Here is a 24,027-nt window from a genome sequence, read left to right on the forward strand (position 1 = left end):
AACGGAAGGCTGAGGCGGAAGGATCGCCGGAGCCCAGCAGGTCGAGGCTGCGGTGGCCGGGAGTGGCCACTGCACTCCAGTCTGGGCGACAGAGTGAGACTCCAACTCAAAAAAACCAAAAAAACAAAAAAACACAATTAAAGGTGGGAAAAATAAATAAATAATCCCCTCCCTCCCGAACAAATTAACCTTTGGGCCAATATTTTTTAAAAATAAGGACATCAAAATTGCATTTAATACTTATTTAATCCCTGTCTGTATTTACCAACATTCTATCCCGACAAGTATCCCTACGACCTTGGATCTCATTTATCCAGACAAATAAATGCAGGTAGACATCTTTGAACAGCAAATAACTGTTCTAAGTGTCCCCAAACAATTCCACAGAAATAAAATGGAAACAGAGGGAGAACGTAAAGTTAAATATTATTTTAGGCCCATTGCCTGATTTCCTTTTTTTTTTTGGTGATGGGCCAGTGTTTATTTTCATGGCCGATATACTGCTCAATTTTCTTTGGGATCCATAAGGACAATCTCTAGACCGTGTATATATTTAAGCTTACATGGAAATGCTAAGGGCATTCTCTGAGCCCATTTTATTTGGGTTCTACTTGTTATGTCTACTCTTTTAAAGAAATATCTTATATCTTAAAAGTCACCGATCAGCTTTTTCCATTCTCTGAAGTTTATTGATTTTCAAGAATATCTTTTTAGAGAAAGAACATTTAAAAAACTTTAGGGCAGTAACTAAAATATTCTAGACAGGAAGAAAATACTCCAGACAGGAAGAATGTCTGTCCAAGACTATTATACTGGGCATGGTCTGCCTGGAATTCAAAAACCACACCAAATAAAAAAAGATGATATTACAGGAGATAAGGCACGTTTGACAAATAGCCCAAGAATGGTTACTTTGTAAAAACAAGGGGTATCAAGAAAACTCTCAGGCGTTTTAGTGAGTATCCCCTCTTTCTAAATGAACAGGATGTTATTTGTCTCACATCTGCTGAAGCTGGAAGGCAGTATTCTCTAGTGGTTTTACAACAGATATATTTTGATAGGTCAGTGTAGACACCATCCGAATATATAAACAGCTTGCTCTAGGATCTAAACTGTAAGAAAGAGAAAGTATTATTTTTGATGAGCTACTGTTGAGAACTTTTGCTTTTTCTTATCAGTATACATCAGGCTGAGAAACACTGGCAGTATTAACATCTTGGACTGGAAAATTCTTTGTGGTGGAGGGGGCTGTCTTATGCATTGTAGGACGTTTATCAGCATCCGTGGCCTCTACCCACTAAATGCCACCAGCAGCACCTCCCCATTGGAACAAATCACAAATGTCTCCAGACACTGCCAATGGCCTCTGGGAAGGGGAGGACAAAGTAACCTCAACTGAGAGTCACTGGTATTGACAAAACTCTTATTGCCTCTATTTGTTATATGTATTGTTTATACTAAAATTAAAACTTTATTCTTTTGCTTTGCTTTGAAAAGGGCTTTTTGGGGTCAAAGATAATTTTTTTCCCTGCTGCTTTATGTACATAGAAGAGGGAACTGGAGATGGCTAAAATCACTTCCAACTCAAGTTGTTCGGTTTGGGGAGTCTAGTCTAGCTTTTTCCCAGAGTGAACTGAGGGGCTTGAGGGTGCCCCTCAATCACTCAGATCACTCAGAAGGCCAGTAGCATAGTCAAGGCCTCCAGAGTCTGCCAAGAGTTTTTCCAATCATTTACTGTACTTTCCACAATCATGTGACATTTAATTCAGGTGAGGAATTAGATTAAACTTTGGACTCCCACTCCTCTTGTAAAATCAAAGGAAATACTAACCTAGAAGTGAACCTTTTAAGATGTAAGAAAAAAACAGCAGAGAGGAACCACTCAATCTGTGACAGAGACCCTAACTGTCCCCAGAGAGGCCTGCAAAGCAGATGGTGCAGGTGCAGGGGAGCTGGTTTCTCAAGCACGGTCCTCAGAACTTCTGATTTGTTCCATTGGCAGATACTCTAGTACATTTAGAATAAGATTTAATTTCTAGGACACTGAGTGCCTCAGAGCTTTTTGGAAACCTCCCCATGGCATAAAGTGAGATATTAGATTTATGAGCACATCGGCACCAACATTCTTTTGACACTACCTTGCTCAAAAACGTGCAGTGGCTCCCATTGCCTGTTGTGAGGTATCTCAGCCTCAATGCTCTTGACATTGAGGACTGCATAACTCTTTGTTGTGGGGGCCTGTCTTGGGCATTGTAGGATATTTAGCAGTGTCCCTGATCTCTATAGTGGCCATTAGCACACCCCAGGCGTGAGGATGGAAAATGTGTCCAGATACTGCCAAAGGTTCCCTGGGGGGGCAAAATCACCCTGGCTGAGAACACTCAGTAGAGAAAGAGCTCACATTCTTACATGGTCTGTCTCCCTTGCACCTGGCACATAATCATCCCTTAATTCATGTTTGTTGAATAAAAGAATAAATGGCTAAATAGCTTCCTTTTCTCAGAATTTTCAAAAATACCCAACTAATATGTACAGTGATCACTGGTTTCCCCCTCCCTACAACAAAACACAAATGGCATATTTCTCTGGACTTAAAATACTAGAATGAGGCATTCAGTCATTTAGAATAGTCCCTTTCAATGATGTGTTCTTTGGACTAAAACAAACTCAATGTAAAATTACTAACAGTCAAGCACTTGATATGGGTTAGTGTCTTCAGTAGATCATTTACATTTGTGAAGTAGCTTGGCTAGGTCACTTCCATAGGTGTGTGGTCCACACAGGGCATCCCAGCAGGGTTTATATCAAAGCCTATTCTCTTTCATGAGCTTTGCTGGTTTGTAGAGGACTAACAATAACAGTGCCTCAATATTTACATACACATATGCCAAAAAGGTGGAAGATAAGCTTGAAGTCAGACCCTGGCAGGCAGAGAAGACACCCACCTATGTAAGAACTTTGTCCAAAATATGTTTCCCCATTTCCCCCAGATCACACACAAATGCAATTCCCATGATGCTGCTGAGTCTCAAAAGGACCCATGTAAAACATGGCGAGTAGGTTAATTCAGTCATCATTTTCATGAATGTACACTTGTAAACTGAGCATGCACAATAAAGCAACAGTAAATTTCAGTGAAAGGGCCTTTGAGCAACTTACTGGGTTGGTTTGTCAGGAATCAGGTGATATTTCAAATGAATTATAATGTATAGCCTCTCAGCAGAAGGCAGAGCAGCGAGGAATGAAGTGCAGAAGCAGCTACAATCTAGAAGTCAGGGCTGGTTGGTCTCACAGGTGGCTCAGTGGAGTGAATGGACACATAGGAGCAACGTGAGCACAAGAGGAAATCCAGGGATGAAGGGGGAGGGTCTGCCAGACACAAACCTCACTTGCTGGGGGCTAGTTCTGACTTCAAAATAGCACAACAGAATGGGTACAATTGGTAAAAGACTAGCCTGAAAGAAGAGATTCCCCCCTTATATCCAGACAAATGAAAAAACAAAACTCTAAGTGTGTTGCAGAATGTCTGGGCTTGCACTTATTAATATTCATGATAATACCTTGGCTCAGAGTAGCTTCACGATTTATATCAAGCAACACCCAGAAGAAAGAGAATGGACTTTGATGTAAACTTTGAGGGGAATCCTTCAAAATGGGGAGAAAAGGATCATAGGGGATACTTTCGGAGTATGTGCCCAAGAGGAGTCCTACACATAACCTGGGCACTGTCTAACCCCTGGACCCACAGCCCCATCCATAGGTTACAGGTGTGAGCTCCATGGTCAGTGTCATGTAAGCCGAGCAGAAATCCAACCCAAGTTAGGCCATTCTCTTCCTGAGAATTTGGATTTTGTGGTTGGTCTTGTATATATACCAGGGAGTTATCATGTGGAGATCATGTGGACTAAGACATTTTTGTGTAGGGAGAGAACAATGAGGCTGATACCCAGAGAGAACAGAGAGAAAGGGAGAGAAGCAAGGTGGGAGAGAATGAAAGGAGAAGAGAGGGAGAGAAAGGGAGAAAGAGGAGAGGGGGAGTGAGAGGAATAGAGGGGGACCAGAGGGGGAGAGAGGGAAAGAGTGAGGGAGAAAGGGGAAGAAGAGAGAGGGGGAGGAGAAGGGAGAGAGGGAGATGGGAGATAGAGGGAGGGAGGGAAGGAGAGGGAGAGGGAAGGGAATTGGGGGGGAGGGAGGGAGATAGAAGGAGAGAGAAGGCATGGGTAAAGAGAGTAAAGGAAAGGAGGAGGAAGGGAAGGGAAAGAGAGACACTGGCTTCAGGTATAGTTCTAGATCCTGTTTCCTCCCCTTCCTGAGTTCTGAGTATTCTCTTGGGGCTCTGTAATACTGTCCTATATAGCAGTCTCTTATTTAGTTTACTTGAAAATGAGGAGTTTCTAATGATTATAAAGCTAGAGCAAATTACAGTAGGAGAAGATAAAAATGACTTCTCTTCATAGCACTTTGGGGCAGAAATCACATTTTCTCTGCAAAGCCCAATATTTCCAAGCCTATTTATTCCAGTCTCACTTTGAGTACCTCATTTTATATTCAAGGCAATGAGTGTTGCCTTTCCTTTGAGTTGTCCTTCTCAGACTTGTTTCTGGCAAAACAGCCTTTTCTGATCATCAAATAAAACGAACAAAAATAAACCCCAAACCATTATGAAGCCAATTTCTGCCTGTTCCAAAGTATAGGTGCAAAGTTCATCTGCCTCTGCTCCCCGGGCAGTGAAACAGCATCGGGCTGGACAGAAAAGGGTGATGGGACGTGGGAGTCTGACAAAGCAAGGCAGACAAAATGCTGAAAATAACGGGCTAACACATCTACAGGAGGCCAAGGAGAAAGGAGAAAAGGGAGGGGCTTGCATGAGGGAAGCAAAAATGGTTCTCCCAAAGCCAATGGCCACTAGACCTAAAGGAATGAAAAACAGATGACAGGCACACAACCCTTATGGAGTGGTGTGGTGCTGCCAACTCCCAGACAGGTGTCTTAACAGGAGCATGAGGACACATTCTCAGCCTCCTGACCTTCTAGACCTAGCCCCCAGGAATAGCATGGGATAGGTAGTTGTGTTTAGGAAGAGCACGCTCCAAGAGCACACCTGATAGGGTGTGTCATGGGAACAGAATGTCCCAGGCACATGCTTGGTCTACTGGTAGAGTGGGTGACATAAAAGAGTAAGGACACTTTTGAAAGGTGCCAAATAGGACACTGAGACAACAGGAGTAAATTGGGGCTGATGCCCTCCATGTATAAGACATTGGGTAGTGCGTCATGGTCAGTATCCCTGGCCAAATGGGAAGTAAGAGCTGGCCCAGCAGGGCTTGTTAGGGTGTCTCTCTTGCATGGTCTGACCACCCAGCAAGGGCCCACTACCTAGAAGGACTAACTAACTAACACAAGTACATACGTCACATAAGCCACACAAAAGGGCAAACTGTGGGCTGGGAGGAGGAGGAGGGAGACCCTGAAAATGCAATCATAGGTAGACAGGGGCTACCCTTTCTGCGCATATGAACAGACACTTGCTGTGGGGCTGAGCCCTGTTCTAGATTCTGTGGTTTCTGCAGTCAATAAAGCAGACAAAAATTCCTGTCCCTAACCCCTTGGAGGGAAGTTCCACGTGGTAAGTGGAAAGCAGGCAGACAAACAAGTAAATATATATAACGTCAGCTGGTGGTCAGTTTTGTGGAGTAAAGTAAAGCTGTCCGGGGGGGCAGGTGAGGGAGATGGGGAACACGGAGTGAGGTGGAGTAGGACTGTTTGCCACTTGCCCATCAGAATTTTTTGGGTCTCTGATCTCCATTCATATTCCTTATGGGGAGAAGCGAAGGGTGTCCTGGAGGTGCCTGAGTAGAGGGAGAGAATGTGGCAGCAGAGAGACGGGGGAGGCTGAGAGTATGAGCAGGAGTGGGGGAAGGGCCTCCTCAGGAGTCTCTGATGGCTCCAGTGCTCAGGGGTCACCATCTTTCCACAGTCAGGCCCACCCCAGCTGATTAGATAAATGTGAAGGGAGCCCCTCTCTTTTCCCATGGTCTCCTCCTTGCACCTCATTTGCTCCTGGCTCATTTCTGACTTCAAGTTTTCACTTCTGTCATTCGCATGGTCCAGAGTGCTCTTTCTTTTTTTTCTGTATAACTAACGCTTTACATTCAGATGTCCCCTCTGAGGGGACATTGTAAATTTAGGAAACCACTCAAGTGTCTCATCTTTCAGGAAACATAAAGAGATTGTTGGTGATTATACAGGGCAAATTTATGCAAGTGCAAATTTTTCAAAAATGTATGTTTCCTTGAACTTTTCCATTCAAATTGCATGAAAAAGCAAATAAAGGGATGACATATATACCGAGATGTGATCAATCAGTTGGGAAGTGGTTTTCCAGAATCATTTCCACATCTTCAAATAACAGACTCGATAATATATTACATATTATTAATGTGGGAGGAGGAAAACAAGACTGCACTATTTGCTTAAATAGAAAGAACCAGGTGGAAGACGTCAAATACATTATTACTGCACAACATGTATCAATGAACCTGCAATGCATGCAGGTGATTGTTTCACACGTTACAACATGTTAGAAAAATATAGAATAAAATTTTGAATTTTTTGTCATAATTAAGTTCCTTAATGACTGAAATTCCATTATAAATCAAATATCATTGCAGTAAAATAATTGGTTCAAACACTATACTATTTAATATGAAATGATTTGTTTTCCACTATTTCGTAAAAAAGTTCAGTTGAGTAGCTGGTAAGTGATCCATGAGGTGTCACCTAGTGAAAAGGGTTCATGTTGATCTATTTATCTCTTCAGGCTTCAGCTGACTTTCTACCTCCTCCATGAGGCTTCCTGGGTTAAGGGTGAGAGAACAACCATGCTCTTCCTACGTGGGATCCCTAGAACCAGGGAGCCCCCTCCTCTTTGAATTCTCATAGAAACTGTTCTCTTTCTCCTGTTTTTTTACACATCACCACTGGGTCAGCTTCAGGGCACATGTGACCTGGGCAGTTGCACAGGCCCTGTACTTAGCCTGGGATTTAGTGTTTTGCTGTCACTGCTTTAATAATTTTTTTAGACAAGGGACCTCACATTTTCATTTTATACTGGGTCCCACAAATTACATAGCCAGTCCTGCATACTCATATATATTCATGTGAACTAATAGCTACATTGTAATTTGATTGTAAAACATGTACTCCAAATATGAATAGATACTCCTGACTTACTATTAAATATGGAAGCTCACTGACTATTTTAAAGTTTTTTGGTCCCCTTACTATACCTCTTTTCATGAAGAAATGCTTGGTAAAGATAAGAGACAAAGGATGACTAAATTTCATCACTTTCTGTCAGAGCAATGAGACATTGATAAGAAAAATCAATGAAAACGCCTCTATACAGACATTAAATCAATAGTCATGGAAATTAGCAGTGATACCTGGGCCAAGGGACTGACACTTAATAGCAATTAGATTGTAGCTGCAGATCTTTATTTATGGATATGAAAAACTTAAATAAAACTGTAAATTTAACTAACATCACTGACAATGCATCATTTAGGGATCCTTCCTTTTGAGGGTTCCTGTAAATATCAGTTAAAGTCCTTATAATAGGTTGCATTGTATATACCCCAAAAGGTATGTTCAGCTCTTAACCCCTGGTCACTGTGAGTGTGACCTTATTTGGAAATAGGGTCTTTGAAGTTATCATTATGATGAGATCATATTGAATTAGGGTGGACCCAATGACTGGTAATCTTATAAGAAGACAGACATACAAAGAAACACAGAGAAGTTGACATAAAAATGGAGATTGGAATGATGTGTCTGTAAGCCAAAGAATTCCCAGGATTATTAGCAACCACTAGAAACCAGGAGAGAGGCATAGGACAATTCTCTTACAGAGCCTCCAGAAGGAACCAACCCTGTCCATACCTTGATTTCCAACTTCTGACCTTCAAAACTCTGAGTGAGTACATTTTTGGTTGTTTTAAGCCACCAAGTTTGTGGTCATCTATTATGACAATCTTAGGAAACTGCTAGAGTCCTCATAAAGTACTTTTTAAAAGCTAGGGAAAACGTGTGAGATCTAAATCTAAATAATCTAAATCACTCATTTACTTTTTAAGCAAATAAGGAACATAAGCCAGAATTGACTACATGACAAAATACAAAGAAATAACATTAATCACCAGGCTTTATTTCATTTTCTATTACATCTGATTAATGAGAGAAGAAGAAAGATGGTAGAAAAAAGAAAGGAGCATAAAGAAGAGTAGAAAATAATACAGAGACAAGAGATGCTAAAGGCAAAGATACAAGAGAAGTGAGAGACACAAAAAGATAATAAAATAATAACAGAAGCTAACGTCAAATGAATGCTCGCTAGGTGCCAGAGACTATGATAAGTGATTTACATGTATTCTTTAAACCTCACAACACTCACATTTCATAGATGAGAAAATTGAGGAATTGAGGAAATCGAAAACTCTCTGCCAAAGGTCAAGTACAAAGATCACAGTACCATACTAGCGTCAGTGACCTCCTCACTGTGATGAGTGTGGGAAGAAGCACAGTAATCCAGACTGCTGGGGCTCTGGATCTGACTGGCTTGAAGATTTTTAGAGCTCAGTCATAAGATGATATCAGGGCAAACCATTCAAAAGAGAGCTATTCCATCCACAGCAGAGTGCCTCGTTAAGTCGACTAGATAAACAGAGGCAGATATACAATGAGCTAAATAATGGAGTGGTTTTTTCTCTTGATAAACAGTGTTCATTTTAGTCTGTTAATTTTACCATTCCTTCAACAAATACCTCTCCATGCCTAGTAGATGCAAGTAACCCACAAAGATTCAGGCTTTAAATTAGCAAAATGAATAAATAAAAATACATTGGCGCACAGTGTTGAAAAGTACATAATTATTGCATGAAATGAGGTGCAACTGTCATTTGGTTCCCAGGGTTTTTGTTTTCAGAGCTGAATTTTGCTTTTCCTAGATGGGCTTTATTTGAGAAGCCAAGGACAGTAGATATGCACTCAGGAGCAGGGACTGGAAGTTTTCTAAGAGAACGGGACACAAGTTCCCAACTTACAGAGTGTTGGGAGTTTCCGTTCATCTCTCTTAACGAAATTCTTAGGTAGAACAAAGGAGAAGGCTTTTTTACTTGGATAAATAGTCCTGATAGGGCAAAAAATCTTGTTTTGGGTAGGTGCCAAGCTCTACTGACAGATTCGAATCTCAGGTAGGTCGCCTTTGGGCAGGAGGGCAGGCTAGCAAGGCCTCTTCGCTGATTAGCATGAAAATATGATTATTTGTTTTACTGAATTCTTACTGTATGCCATGCACACAATATCTTCAAATAATAACCCACATTGCAAAGCTTCAGAATAAAGCCTAGTGGAAGTCAATATAAATAAAAAGCTAACATAAAATTAAGGTATAAAACCCAGATTCTAAGCAGATGGCAAGGGTCTTTGAAAAGAGTTTTCTTTCATTAGTTACTTCAGTGGCCTGTTACTAAAAACTCGCTGCTACATTCATGAACCTGCTTTTAGAATGGTCTTCAAAAGACCATGCAATGCTTCCACTTAGAGTTGGTTGGGGGTGAGGAGTGGAAAGATTGAGAATGGAAGGGACAAGGAAGGACAGAGGAGACGTCTTCTCTGGCCCCAGCTATTCATTCTCAAGGACAGTGGCACCAATAGTACCATTGAAAGCCACAATCAAGTGTCATAGCTACTCCAGGGTCTGCTAAATTTCAAAGATGGCTATTTAAAATATGGAAGAGAAACGCTCCTGTCTGGCTTGTGTATGCCTCTCAAGCAACTTGTCTATTCTCTGCTTTTTCTTCTCTCAAGAGCTGTACATTGAAAGAGCTCACACTGAATAGATATTGAGTTTTTAAGCAAATATTTAAAAAGTTGCTGGTGTTTTCAGTGATAAGTATTTAATATGTTGTGTTAGCAACAGTACTACTGAAGAAAGAAGATTGAACTTTTTCTTTTAAAATGTCTTAAGATTAATTTTCCATTCAGAGATGTAGGATTAAAAAGCCTGAAACTAGTTTTGAAAGTATGCTTGTGTGATTTTAACACAAGCTCAGACACAGTATACACAGGGAAAAGCTCTTCCATGTGAACATATTATGGTAGGGCCCAATTCCAATTTCTTAAAGTCAAAATAATTAGAATTTTCAAGAGGAAGGAAAAGAATTTACAAGTCCAAGAAGATCCATCCTCTCATTACTAGGAGTAAATCTACAGGATGCAGAAAATCAAGGATTTCTGCCAAAAGTAAGAAAAACATTCTTTTAAGGCAAAAAAAAAAAAAAAAAGGATAAAAATACAAAGCAAAGTTTAAAAAATGAAATCTTTTCATGCTCCAAATTAGACCTGTCACTATTCAGCGATGGGAGAAATATCTAAAACTTTGGCACAGAAGAGGACCTATATAAAGCAATTTTTCACCTCAATGCTAAATCTGTAGGTCCGTATAATTCCATTCCTCAGTTCAGTTATACCATGCAAAAGCCTGGGCTGCTTGCTTTCTAAAAACAGATGCAGGGAAACAGACCAAACTAACACGAATGTATATTTAATAGGCAAACATCTGTCCTTAGGAAGGATTGGAAAGCAACAGAATAAAACCAGCTTTTCTTGTCACAAGGTTTATCCAGTTTCAAGAGTCATTTGGGTTACTGGCCCTAAAGGAAACAAGAGTTTTTTTTTAAAAAGGAGGCAATTCACATTTGGCTTCTTCTGTCTATTTTTTTCTCCCTGGATCCTTCATCTCTACTCTCCCCAACTTACAAATTGTCAGCCCGTTTTCTGGGATAAAAATCTCTAACTCTATTTTGTCTCTCCTCCCCTCAATGGCATCTCAGGCTAGGCCATTTGGCATCTGAATCCCTTCTCAGCCATTCTTGGAGAACAACATTAGGGCAAAGGAAACAGGCCATAATTTTCTGATGGCAGGTCCTTTCCACAAGTGCTCGTCTAAAATAAAGAGAGGTCTTTCCAGTTTACAAATACACATGGGAAAATCCACTTAAACTCCCACCAGGTTTCCAGATCTTTTTGTTTGGTCTGGTGAATAGGATAAGGGCTGTGACCAAGTGTTGCCTCCCCCCACCCTCCCCACCCCAGCACAAACAAAAGCTACTGGATGGTAACTCCTGTCATCATTTGCTTTCACAGCTGTCTAGGCATAAATGGAGGAGTTAGCTATCACTGAAAACAAAAGACAAAACACAAAATGTGGAAGGAGCAACTGTTTCTATTCACTTGGAGACAGCAATATTCTTTACTGCTACTCTGAGTGGAAAAGTACTACTTGATTTTGACCAGAACATCTCTGGATGCAACGGATTGGGCATGCGCTGTTTTTCTTTCCTTGGACATGGAGATATGAAAAGGAAATGTGTCCCCTTCTCCAGAACCAAGTCCACATACAGAGAGGTGTTTCTAGGCATAAGCCCTAAGTGGACTGTTTTCTGAGGTCTCCAGTTGGAGTTGATACAAAACAACAGTGTGAAGCTTATAGCTAAATGGAGAAAGCACAGGAATTTGCTGTTTCGTGACTTTACAACCAGAGACCAGATGGACATCATAAAATTGTACCTCCCCACCTGCCCTTTATAACAGAGGAAAGCATGCTGAAGTTTGCTTACCTTAAAGTTGTGTGTCTTCTCATAGTTGAAGTGGTTGTCGTTGTGTGTGAGGGCTGCCCTTCGAACCAGGGAGGAGATCTGTGAACAGGCAAAGAGCTTGAGAGGGGGCCAGAGAAAGCTGCCTTTGACTCCTACCTTCACCCCCAAAGCAACGGCCAGTAGCTCTTGGCGCTTCCTGCCCTGCTTAGACTTCCGAACCACAGCACACTTTTTCTCATTTTCCAGCCACAGTTCCTCGGAGAACATAGTGCCTGGATCCCAGATCTTTCTAGTTTCCTCCGCAGTGCCTGGGAAGCTCCGCGCTGTCAGGTTTTTCGATCCGCGGCTAATGTCAGGCAGCAGATTTGAGGCAGCTGTGTCCTGTCTGCAGAGGCCTCTGGCATGTGACCTGGAAGGCCCAGTTTGAGTGATGGAGGGGGCTCTGCTTCTGAATAAGGACAGGCCTGTTTTGTGCTATTTCTTAAGGCCGACCGACGTGTGCCTGGAACAATAGCACACATTCATGTGCACAGCAATCCCCCGAAGCGGTACTCAGTCAGCCAAGGAGGATTTGGGGAGGCAGGGGCAGGCAGCTTGATTTCTCCTGCTGCAGCACATTGTAAAGGAGAGACCTCTCCTACTTACTAGCACATTTCACACACACACACACACACACACACACACACGTGCGCGCATCCCCCCCACACCCACAGCTAGCTCTGATGTTCAAAGTCTGAGGCTGCATCCACTTATTCTGGGGCTCTGAACCCCATCCTGGGCTGAACTCCAGCAGATTAAACTTTTAAACCCTGATGATTGTTTAATCTTATGGGTTAAAGCCTGCATCTCTTTTTAAAAATCTGCCCTAGCCCTTGAAAGCTTAATTTTTATCCTTATGCATACACTAAATTGGAACAGTCTGAGCACCCAATGGAATATCAAAGAAGAGCAAAAGCTTTTCAGCTCTGAGCTCTACAATCAAAGTTGCAAAATAAGAGGCAGGATGTCTTGCCTCAGGATAACCCCCAGTCTCTCCTCTCTTTCCTGTGCAAACAACCTCTGCTCAAACCCACACAGGCAAGACAATATTATCTACCTAAAACCAAAACATCATAGTTTTCTTTTAAACAAAACATCTTCAAAGCTTGTTCTGTTAGTGTCCAAGCCTATTAAAATGCTCTCCTTGCTCTTAAGAGTGTCATCTGTTTAATGGCCTCCAGGAGGACCATAGTTTTTTGGTCTGAGGTTCACCCATCAACAGAAGTGGGCAGATGACGTCTTGGGAGTACTCTTAATCCATTGGTTAGTGAAGTCTAACGCAGCTAATACCAGACACTAAAATCAATGCTTTAAGAATGAGAAAACAAGAATAGATAACTGGGCCTTTACATAGGTGGGCAGTGTACGAATTTTATGCTGTCTCTACTGAGACAGGGCCCCATGCTTCAGCCCCTCTAAGCCGTCTTGTGGAGAATAACCAAAGATCAATCCGTTCCTTGAGTAATTCTTTATTCCTGGAGATCGCCATCATTTCAACTTGGGTCAAAAGTCCATCCTCCCATTTCATTCTCTTGTTATCTTCAAAAATAACAACTAATTTTTATATTGAGCGACTGAGCACAATAACTCATATTGTGCCAGACGATGCCAGCATGTGCTAAGTGCACTTATTTAGCCTTCAGCACTTGGGTAAAAGAAGCAAGATTTTTATGCCTGTATTTTCAGATAAAAGAGATTGAGACACAGAGAAGTAAAGTAATTCGCCTAAGCTAGTTTAAGTGGCAGAGCCAAGACTAGAACAAAAAGCTTCCATGTCCAGTGCTTGTGCTCCTAAACACTGTGTCGTGCTGCCACATCCTGCCATCAGGTCCCACCAAGGGATATGTCTGAAATATTGGCCGAGTCTGTCTTCTCCTTATCATTCTTGCCCTACAATAACTCAGACCCTCGCTGTTTCTCTAGTCCACCTTACACACAGCGCACCACAATCTTCCTAATACAGGCGCCACTTGCTCAGAATTGGCAGTGCTCAGAATTGGCAGTGCTTCTCCATGGCTTAACCACGTCCTAACATTGCCAGTTTTTCATGAGCTGGTCCCCATGTATCCAGCGTATCTTACTTCCCTCCACAAATCCAACAAAATCTCTTTCCTGCCATACTCAACTTCTCACTTTGGTAGTTTGCTCTGTTCAGAATATTTTAACATCATTTCAACTATCTACATTTCCACCAACATTTTACATTTCAACTCAAATGCCGCCATCTCCAGAAAACTCCAACCCCCGCCCCATCGCCCCCCACTGGAGGCAAACTCTCTCTTCTGAAACCATGTAGTGTTTTATCCACATTTTTCTAATTGCACGTATAACTGGCTATCTTACACTAGAGTGCTTGATAACAATTCTTTTTCTGCTGTCAAATTGAGAACTCATTGTGCTCTATGACTAATTTGCCTTTATTTCCCCCTATGAGTGTCTAATAAAATTCTTTGCCACAACAGACACTGAATAAATATATGTTTCTAGAAAGTACGTATACATATAAGAAGCCAGTGTTGTGGGCAAATGTGCAAAGGTGACTGTATGGTATGGAGTCTCCTGCCCCCCTCATGACCATTCATCCACTGCCTCAGCTTCCAAGGACAAGGTTCCTTCCAGGGATCTGCCCTCTTGATGGTCTCTACCACACTCCCTAGCCTGTCCTCCTTCCTACTGTCCCATTTTAAAGGGCATTTGTCACTGACAGGGGTGAGATGAGGGCTTGGCATACCTTTGAAAGGTTTCCAATACTTCATCTAAAGGTAAAATGATGGAGAGGAAGACAAAGTGTCCTTTCCCAAATCTTCACTGTTAGCAGAGCAAGAGACACGTTTTGATGAGGAGCTATTTTGTATAAGAACAAATTCTGTGATCTGGACTAGACTATTTATATGAATATACAGTTTCAGAATTTGATAAAATAACTCCTTAAATGGAAAATGGACAGACAAGTGTCCCTTCTTCTGGGACTTATGGGTGGCTGAGATTTAATATTTTCTCTTGTGTCTGTACCTTTACTTATAACAAGCAATTTTTATTTCTATTTGTGACAATGATTTCTTTTTCAGATATTTATTTAATAGCATTTACCCAAACACAAGAAGCATTCAGGCATATGAAGGAACCACACACTATCCCTTGGGTTGATTCTTTACAGGGGACCGTGTTAGTCTTTGAGTGAGCATTATTGTGAGCAGTGTGGGTGACCTGAGGTCACCCTCTTATTAAAGGGAAAATGATTACAAAAATCCCTTGGCAAAAACTTCCCTCTTAAATAACCCAATCACACAGAACTCTTCTTTATCTGACCTCCTCAAGGACAGCTCCTTGGTTTCTTTTGTTTCTTTTATAACCTCCACGGCATCTAATACAGTATTCTCCATACACAGTGGACATTTAATATTTTGCTGATTGTCTTCTTCTAACAATAATTTCTATTTGACCTACTCTTACCTACACATTCATAAGATGAAGTGCCTTCTCCTACATACTCTGTCCAAACCAGGCATTCTCACTGGAATTACTGACATTTGGGGCTGGATAATCCTTTGTTGTGGGGCTGTCCTGTGTATTGTAGGATATTGGCATTATTTGTCTCTATTCATTGGATGCCAGTAGAAACTGCCCCCCCTACCATTATGTTAATCACAAAAGTCTCTAGACATTGACAGATATTCCCTGGGAGACAAAATTGTCCCCCATTGATAATACTTGTGTTAACATCAATAAGGCAAATATTGCGTAGCATGCTTATTACCTGCCAAGTATTATACCAAGCACTTTGCACATTTTTACTCATTAAGATTTAAAACCCTGTGAGGTAGGTACTAAGTTATTGTTACCCTTATTTTACAGATGAGGAAATGGGCAGTGAGAGTTTAAGTGACTTGCCCAATGCCACACAACTGGTAAGTGGTAGAATATAGGCACAGTTAATGAGGTCTAGTCTCCCCAGCCCCCCAAAACAAGTTCTTTTATTTTCATTGTTGTAGTGAAATACACATAACATAAAATTTGCTGTTTAACCATTTTAAGGTGTATAATCCAGCAGTATGTAGTGTATTCACAATATTCTGCAATTATCATCACCACCCCAAAATGAAACCCTATACCCGTCAGCACTCAATCTTGATTTCCTTCTCTCTCCCAGCTTCTGACAACCACGAATCTTCTTTCTATCTCTATGAATATGCCTATTTTGAATATTGCATATAAAGGGAATCATACAATATTTGACTTTATGGGTCTGGCTTCTTTTTTGAGGTATTTCTAGTTTTCAAATTATATATAAAGCTTCTTTCACTTAGCATAATGTTTCAAGGTTCACTTATGTTGTAGCATGTATCAGCACTTTTTAAATTGCTGAATAATAATCCATTGTATGGATATACCACATTTCATTCATTCATTCATCAGCGTCTAGATTGCTTTTACCTTTTGGCTACTGCTAGTGCTACTAAGAACATTCCTGTACAAATTTTATTTGAATACCTGTTTCCAATTCTTTGGGGTATACACAAAATCTATGCTTTTAAACACAATCTAAACTTCCTCTTATCCCCTTAATACTTACATTAAAAAGTATCCAGCAGTGGAATACTGGAATTACTCTCTTCCCCATTGTAAGCCTGTTAAAAACTAGCAGGACTGGAGTTCCCTGGACTGGTTTCTAAAAAGGAGACTTTTGTTCTCCCTGGGCCCTCTGTGAAACCAGGCACTACTTAAGATACTTTGGAAGTAGGTGGGGCTATAAATAAGTGGTGACATAAGCTCACCATTTCCCTTTTCTTTCTTTCTTTCTTTTTTTTAATATAAATAAGAGTTGGGATTCTATTTTGCAAAGCCTTTCACTGTTCTTTCTCTCTATGACTAGGATCCTGGACCTGAGAAGAAATCAGGTAATAGGAAGGCAATGAAATGTTGTAGATAAAGATGAGAAAGGGATGGGTCATAGGCAGGAAGAGATGGGAAAACAAAGCCCTTTGGGGTATCTGTACACACATAAAGTGCCTAGGAGAAAGGAGAAAGAGGAGCTCCCTTACACACTGGCTTGAATAACCTAGCCCCATAATCCCAGAAGGAACCTTAGAAATTTATCTTATCCACTGCTCCGCCTCCACCTGGCTTCAGAGAGGACCACCTTTCAGTCTCCAGAGACCATAACTGTCTGCCTTATTAGTACCAATTTCTAGGCAGGGTGATTTATCATCGATGCATAATCCATTCATAGACTTCAAGTAAATTCCAGTGCTACATTTTCAGGAGGGCTTGTTGAAAGTGTCTCCATCAGTTTCTGGACAGTGTCTCTCACGATTCCAACTCCACTGTCTGTGTTGCTGAACCCTTCATACTACTCTGTTTCTTGAGGCTGAGCCTCCCTTACACATTGACCGTCTGAGCTATACCCCTACTACATATACCATCTTGCTGGAGCACACTTCTGCTGCTTCATGGCAGTGCGTGAAATGAAAATCAGTGTTTCTAGTGACAATGAGAATTCTCTAATATCTGGTGTTTGTGTGAACTGGCTTGTGTCTTGGGGAAAAAAAAATTGGTGATGTGTCAAAAACCTTGAAAAAGTTTATGGGAATTGATTCAATGATTCTAGTTCTAGAATTTTCTTTAAAAGGTCTTCAGACAGCTGGGCGAGGTGGCTCATGCCTGTAATCCCAGCACTTTGGGAGGCTGAGGAGGGCAGATTGCTTGAGCCTGGGAGTTCGAGACCAGTCTGGGCTATATAATGAAACCTGGTCTCTACCAAAAAAAAAAAAAAAAAATTAGCTGGGTGTGGTGGCACATTCCTGTATTCCCAGGTACTCGGGATGCTAAGATGGAAGGATCGCCTGAGCCCAGGAGGTTGAGGCTGCCATGAGCTGTGAACACTCATCAAAGCAATAATATCCAAAAATGAGAAAGAGCCTAAGCATTCAAGATAGGGGAAAGTTAAATTATGGTATAAATACATAATGGAATATAATGTAGACATTAATATAGGTTGTTAAAATAACTTTTAATAATGAAAGGATTTGGCACTGATATAATGTTAGGTGAGAAATAGGCTTCTGAACCACATATGATATGATTTCCAGATTTGTAAGTAGGTGCTCACAGAAAATATCAGAAGAAAACACACCAAAATATCTCCAGCACACACCATCCTGTTGAAGAGAAGCAACAGTTATCTCGAGGTGGAAAAATTGTAATTTGCACTTATTTTTATACTTTTCTTTGCCTGTTTTGAGTTTCCTACAATGAATATGTACTCACTCCATTATATAAAAGTGATTTTTAGAGTATATAATAAAACCTTTATTGGGTTTAGTGTGTGTAGACGACATATTCTTTACCATTGAGCTCCTCTAATCCTACTTCCTTTTTTTAGAGGCAAAAAGACTGAGGGTCAGAGGAGTTCAATGATGGCCCCTCATCAGAGAGTTATTCTACAGTTAGTTCTGGAAGGAAATCCAGACTCCAGCTTCTCCTCTCACCTCTATAGCCAGTGTTCCTCATACCTGGCAGGCCTCCAAAACCTCCCCACCCTCCAGCCCCCCAGTAGTTAAAACACAGGCTGCTGGACCCAGCCCCAGAGTTTCTGGTTCAGTCAGTATGCAATCAGGTCCAAGAATCTGCATTCTAACAGATGTCCTTGGTCCTGGGAAAACACTGTGAGGACCCCTGTTTTATCTTTCTACCGAATCTGTGGGTTGCAGGTTTGCCTTGTAATTAAAATCACCTGGGGAACACACACACACACACACACACACACACACACACACACACACACACACTCTCTCTCTCTCTCTCTCTCTCTCTCTCTTTCTCTCTCTCTCTGTCTCTCTCTCTCTCTCTCACACACACACACGCACACACACAGAAATTCTCTCTCTCACACACACACACACACACCCACATACACATACACACACACACCCACACACACACACACACCACAAACCATGTTCAAGCTCCACCTCTTATCAATTAAATCCAAATTTCTGGGGCTGGTGCCCAGACTTTTAAAAGTCCTCTAGGGAATTGTAATGTGCTCCTAGAATCAAGAGTCACTGCACTAATCTCAAGTTTCAAGAGGATGTTATTTTGAGAGGATGTTAGTAAAGATGCAAGCAAGAATGTCAGTGCTACTGAATGAATTCCCCCTTCCCCAAAGAAATCCATATCCTTTCAAACACAAAACAGGATCATGTTTCTGTTTATGCTCAACCCACCCCCACCTCCCATCAGAACACTTAAAACCTCACAGACTCTTAAGACAAAGGTAAAAGTCCTTACCAAGCCCACCAGGGGCTTGTGGGTCTGGCCCCTCCCAGCTTTCTGGTCTTACCTGCTACCACTTTCCTGCTGCTACCTTGAGAATGCATAACCATATATCTATTAGTATGATTTCAAAAGTATGACCTAGGGTCCTCACTAGCCTGCTAGCTTTATGAGATCAGATACTGTCTGTGCTTTTTCATCACAAAGAATACCCCAATGCCATACCTGGAGCTTGGCACAAAGTAGGTGCTTACTAAACTTTGCTAAATGAATGAATGTCCACAGCTACAAAATTCCGCAGGGTTGGGAACCACTGTAGAGATTTATCATCATCATCACTATCTATTTACTTAGTAACTTTACCCTTATTAGCTTCCAATATAAAATCCAGGGGCTTGCCCTTTGGAGTTTCCTTTGGACCAAGCTGTCAGGAGTCCAGTGTCACAAAAAAAAGGGATACTGGAGACAGGGGCACCCTGCATCATGGTTAGTCCCGGAGTTTCTGGCCCTAAGGCACAAGGCCAGATTTGAAACTAGAATAATACTAAAAGTAACACTTTATATTTGTGAAGAACATTATATATATGACTCTCTCTTCTTTGAGAAGGTATCCTTCTTCTCATTTCACAGATGAGTAAACGGAGCTGCTAACAGGTTGGTCCCAGCATCTAGAATCAGGTCTCCTGATGTTCTTTCCATGGACACCCCTGGTACTCCAGGGGCAACAGATCAGCAGTGTTGGTCCTCATAGACCACTGACACAGAGACTCATTCCTCTTTTCTATTCCTACAGGATTTTACAAATGACTAAAACTTTTTGTAAAAAGTTCTTTAATTAGCTGGGTGTGGCAGCGTGCACCTGTAGTTCCAGATACTTGGAAGGCTGAGGCCGAAGGATCACCAGAGCCCAGCAGGTCGAGGCTGTGGTGGCCGGGAACGTGCCACTACACTCCAGTCTGGGCAACAGAGTGAGACTACAACTCAAAAAATAAAACTACCCACAGTTGTTCTGTAAACTCCATCCCCAGTGACTAGCATGAACCCAACACCGACTTGACATTCAGGAAAATTTTGTTGCATGAAAAATCACCATGCACGCTTTTCAGCAGTCCTTCAGTCTTCTTTACTGCCATCAACATGACTTCTGATTTCATGGAAGAGTTAGCACACTCTTTTTTATTCCCTTGGACCACTGACTCACTCCCTGCACATACATCTTGGGATCTGGTATGGAGTGATGACCCTGGGCTGCATGTTTTTTCTTCAAAGTTAGAAAATGTTAAACCCTGCCCTGATCCAGGGACACTTAGCAAAATGCTGTAGTCATATGTTCGGGTGGTGAGGGGAAACCTGTCTTTTCCTTTACTTTCACTCCCTATGGGTCACACTTAAATACTTTTGATGGCTGAAGAGTGGTATACCTAGTGTATGCTTACTACCTATTTCATATATACATATGACATATACACATATATACACACACATATACATATGTATGTGTGTGTATTCACATACTTGTGTGCTTCTATCAGGATTTCGAGAGGACTGGTAGGTAAAGAGGCAGAGGGATGTCATTTTGTTTTTTGCTGTGGCATTGTAGATCTGACTCTTTATTCTTTTTAGGAGGTGAAAGAAACCAGAAAAGCTAAGTGAAATGGGCCCTAATTGCTAAATGATAATCAAAGGGGTGGTTTTCTTTTGTCAACCCTACTAAATCCAGCCTGTTTGATCCTATGTACTTGAACTCTCTCTCTTACTGCCAAATGAGTCTTCCCTGCTCTTCCTAAGAACTGTCCTATGTTTGCTATATTGACTGCTTGTGGTTTTCAGTCCCGAAAGAGGAGGAAGACAACAAAGACATATGACGAGACTGCAAACTCAATCCCGTGACTGCCAAAGAAATGAGAACGAGCAGCATGGGCCTGCTGTCTTTCCTGCCTATGATAGGCTAGTTAGTGCAAGCTGTCTAATCCTTGTTTTATTTGATGCCATTGAAGCATCAGGTGTCACTGGCTGACCTGGCTCAGTCTTAGACTGCTGTGACCTCCAAACCTGCTGTGTTCTGTCCAAGCCAGAGAGGCCTTTGTCTCTGATGGCACACCATGCCCAGCTGCTGCTTCGATTGTTCTCCAGGGACAGATGGCAACTCACAATGTGAGAGATACAAAAGCACCAAAGGAACGGTCTCATGGCCCCTTCTGGAACGCATTTCACTTCATTCGAAACAGGCACCATTCACCTCGGACTGAAGGGCCCAGGTTCGCTCTGAAATGAACCCAAGTACCTTGTTTCAAAGCCATAAGTAACCTGATGATTCTTGGGTTGGTTGATTGTGCAATGACACAAGTGCTGTCCTTCCTATATAATTTCTCCAGCTGTTTTACGCAGACTGATGTCAAAAACTGTGGCCGATGACTGATCTTTCTTACAGACCATTTAGAAGTAGACGTGAAAGAGGAAAGATACTCCATCTTGTGGAGAAAGACTTTAGGCTGAGGTAAGCATCTCATGCATTTTAACATGTTGTCGTGGCTGTTTTCTTTTTTGTTGTTTTGGCTTTGTGGACAGTTTTTGAGAGAGTCAACCACAAAAACAAAATATTTCACATCAGAGTGTGGCAATTCATTTCCCTAAACAAGAACTTTAAAAATTGTAGTCAAATTTCTTAAATGCTGAACTTAAACAAGTACGGTAGGGTTCTTTTTGAGAGAATGGAACATTTGTCAAATCAACCTTCATAAAACTTTTGTGAAGACAAGATCCAAACAAATGGTGTAAAACTTAAGGGCAAAGCAGTTATTAGAAAGTTCCCAGCTGCTGCATTCCCTCTTGGCACAGGTGACTCTCTTCTCATATTCCGTATTCATCTCCTTTTCTTTGTATTTTCCTTGCTGTCATATGACTCCCCATCTCTGACCAAAGAAGTAAGACCTAAAAATGATTGACATATGCGTTTTATTACAAAAGTCAAGACACTCCATTTCTGGCTTCGGCGCCCAAATGCACGGTGGGCCCTGAGCATACTTCTCCAGTTGATATACCCTCCCCGCCACTTGGGTCAGCCTGAGAAGTCTCTGCCAGAGGCCATACATTTGCCAAATTACATTTTCTTGTTCATTACACTATGGCAATTTGTAGAGCACCACTACAAAATGTACCAAACAGAACCCCCAGCTGTTCTATCTGGATCTTATGTCAGCAGTTGGAGTAAGGTACACCTTTATCTACAGAGGAAAAAAAAAATCAATTTAACCCGTTGTTTTCTTCATACAAACTGCCCAAAGCTGCAAATGACAGATATACCTATTAGACAGCTTTTCCACATTTCACAAATAAAAATATCTCCAATCTCCTACTATGCTTTTCACAGTGAACAATCACCCAAACAAAATAGTCCCTGATGCATTCATAGCTGTGCAGCTGATATTGCCCAATATAGGTCCTGGGAGTATTTAAGAACTCAGTAGTATTAAAACATGGACACTTGCACATTCCAAATAGAATCTAAGTTTATTTCTATTCTCCTGGGTGAGCGGTGCCTGGGACTGTCAAACTCTATATTTGTCTTTTGGAAAAACTAACCTTATACCATGTATGCGGTCCTATTTTCTCTTTCCAGATGGAATGTCAAGAGTATGTGTCGTGACACAGACATCTCTCACAGCTACTGCCTGCGCTAGGAAGAGAGATAGTCATGCTAGTGAGTAAGCAAGAATGTTCCAGGGGAAAACAGTTCAGTCTGAAATGACCACATGCAATTTGACCTCAGCACTGTTTTAATGCAATAAAATTATTCTTGGATATGTTGCAAACACAGCTCCTCTCTTCCTCCCTCCCTCCCTCCCTTCCTTCCTTCTCCCTTTCAGCAACTATTTATAGAGCATCTATTATTTATCAGGTGCTGCATTAGGCCAGTGGGATAGAGCAGTAAAATCTGCTCTCAGAGAGCAGATGATAAACAAAACTAATGAGTAACATTATATATTGTTTTAGAAGGTGATAAGTGCTATGAAGAAAAACAAAGCAAGAACACAGACTAGGGAATGATGGGGAAGGAGGTTGCAGCTTAAATAAAGGTGGTCAAGAAAGGCCTCATTGAGAAGGTGACATCTGAACATTTGGGCAAATGCTGGCAGGAAGTGATGTGTGAGCCATGCTGATATCTGGAGAAAGAATATTTCAGGCAGAGGGTACAGCAAATGCAAAGGCCCTGAGCTAGGAGCAAGCTTGGCATGTTCAAGAGATAGCAAACATCAAGATAGCCAAGTCCCATTCCTGGGAGAAGGGGACTTCCACTTTTACCCTAAGTGGCATGAAGAGCCACCACAGGGTTTTGAATAGAGTTGTGATATAATCTGAATTACTTTATTTAAGCATTGCTCAGTTGCCTGTGCTAAGGACCATGGTGAGAGGGTGGCCAGGGTACAAGAAAAGAGAACTGCTAAATGGCTGTCACAGAAATCCAGGTAAAGAATAGACAGTGACTTGGACCAGGGTGGGAGCAGTGGAGATGATAAGGAGTGGTTCGAATCTGGATATCATTTCAAGGTAGAGTCTGTAGGATTAGCTGACAGGTTGGATGTGAAGTGTACAAGAAAAAGAGAACTCCAGGATGATGGCACAGTTTTGGGCCTGAGCCATTAGATAGATGAAATTTCCATTAAATGATACGAAGAAGGTTCCAGGAGGAGCAAGAGTGAGGGAGAAGGTCAGGCTCTCTGTTTCGGGTTTATTCACATGAAGCAGACAGTTGGACACACAAATCTGGATTTCCAAGAGAAATAGGTGATGGAGATTGACTTCTGGGAGATATACTGGCAGCTGGATTTTAGAAGAAGACAGTGAGTAGAGACAGAGAACAGCAGAGACCCCTAGGACACCTCCACCATTAATTAAGAAGCCAGGAGTTGGGGAGGGAGGGTCTTAAAAAAAAAAAGAAGGCAGGATATTGAGAAGGAACTAGCCAAAGAAGGACCACAGGGGCCAACAACATGAAAGTGAGTGATCATCTTGACAAGAGCAGTTTCTAGAAGCAATGGCGTGTGGGCGGGGGGGG

General features: G+C 41.6%; 1 protein-coding gene across 9 annotated transcripts in view; it reads right to left on the reverse strand.

Moving 5' to 3' along the window:
* The window catches only part of CHN2 (chimerin 2), a 142,556-nt gene that overhangs the window by 27,126 nt on the left and 91,403 nt on the right, over nucleotides 1–24,027 (reverse strand). For 6 of the 9 annotated variants that reach the window (XM_021718031.1, XM_021718028.1, XM_021718029.1 and 3 more), the window contains exon 1: nucleotides 11,679–12,327. In XM_021718031.1, the coding sequence (XP_021573706.1) occupies nucleotides 11,679–11,924 (246 nt within the window). In that variant the 5' untranslated portion in view covers nucleotides 11,925–12,327. Of the gene's footprint in view, nucleotides 1–11,678; nucleotides 12,328–24,027 lie in introns of those variants that run through there. The other 3 variants (XM_021718030.1, XM_021718026.1, XM_021718025.1) reach the window with 2 other exon arrangements.

This window comes from Carlito syrichta, unplaced genomic scaffold (assembly GCF_000164805.1).
Source record: "Carlito syrichta isolate Samal-C Ts95f unplaced genomic scaffold, Tarsius_syrichta-2.0.1 Scaffold311717, whole genome shotgun sequence".
Lineage (NCBI taxonomy): Eukaryota > Metazoa > Chordata > Mammalia > Primates > Tarsiidae > Carlito > Carlito syrichta.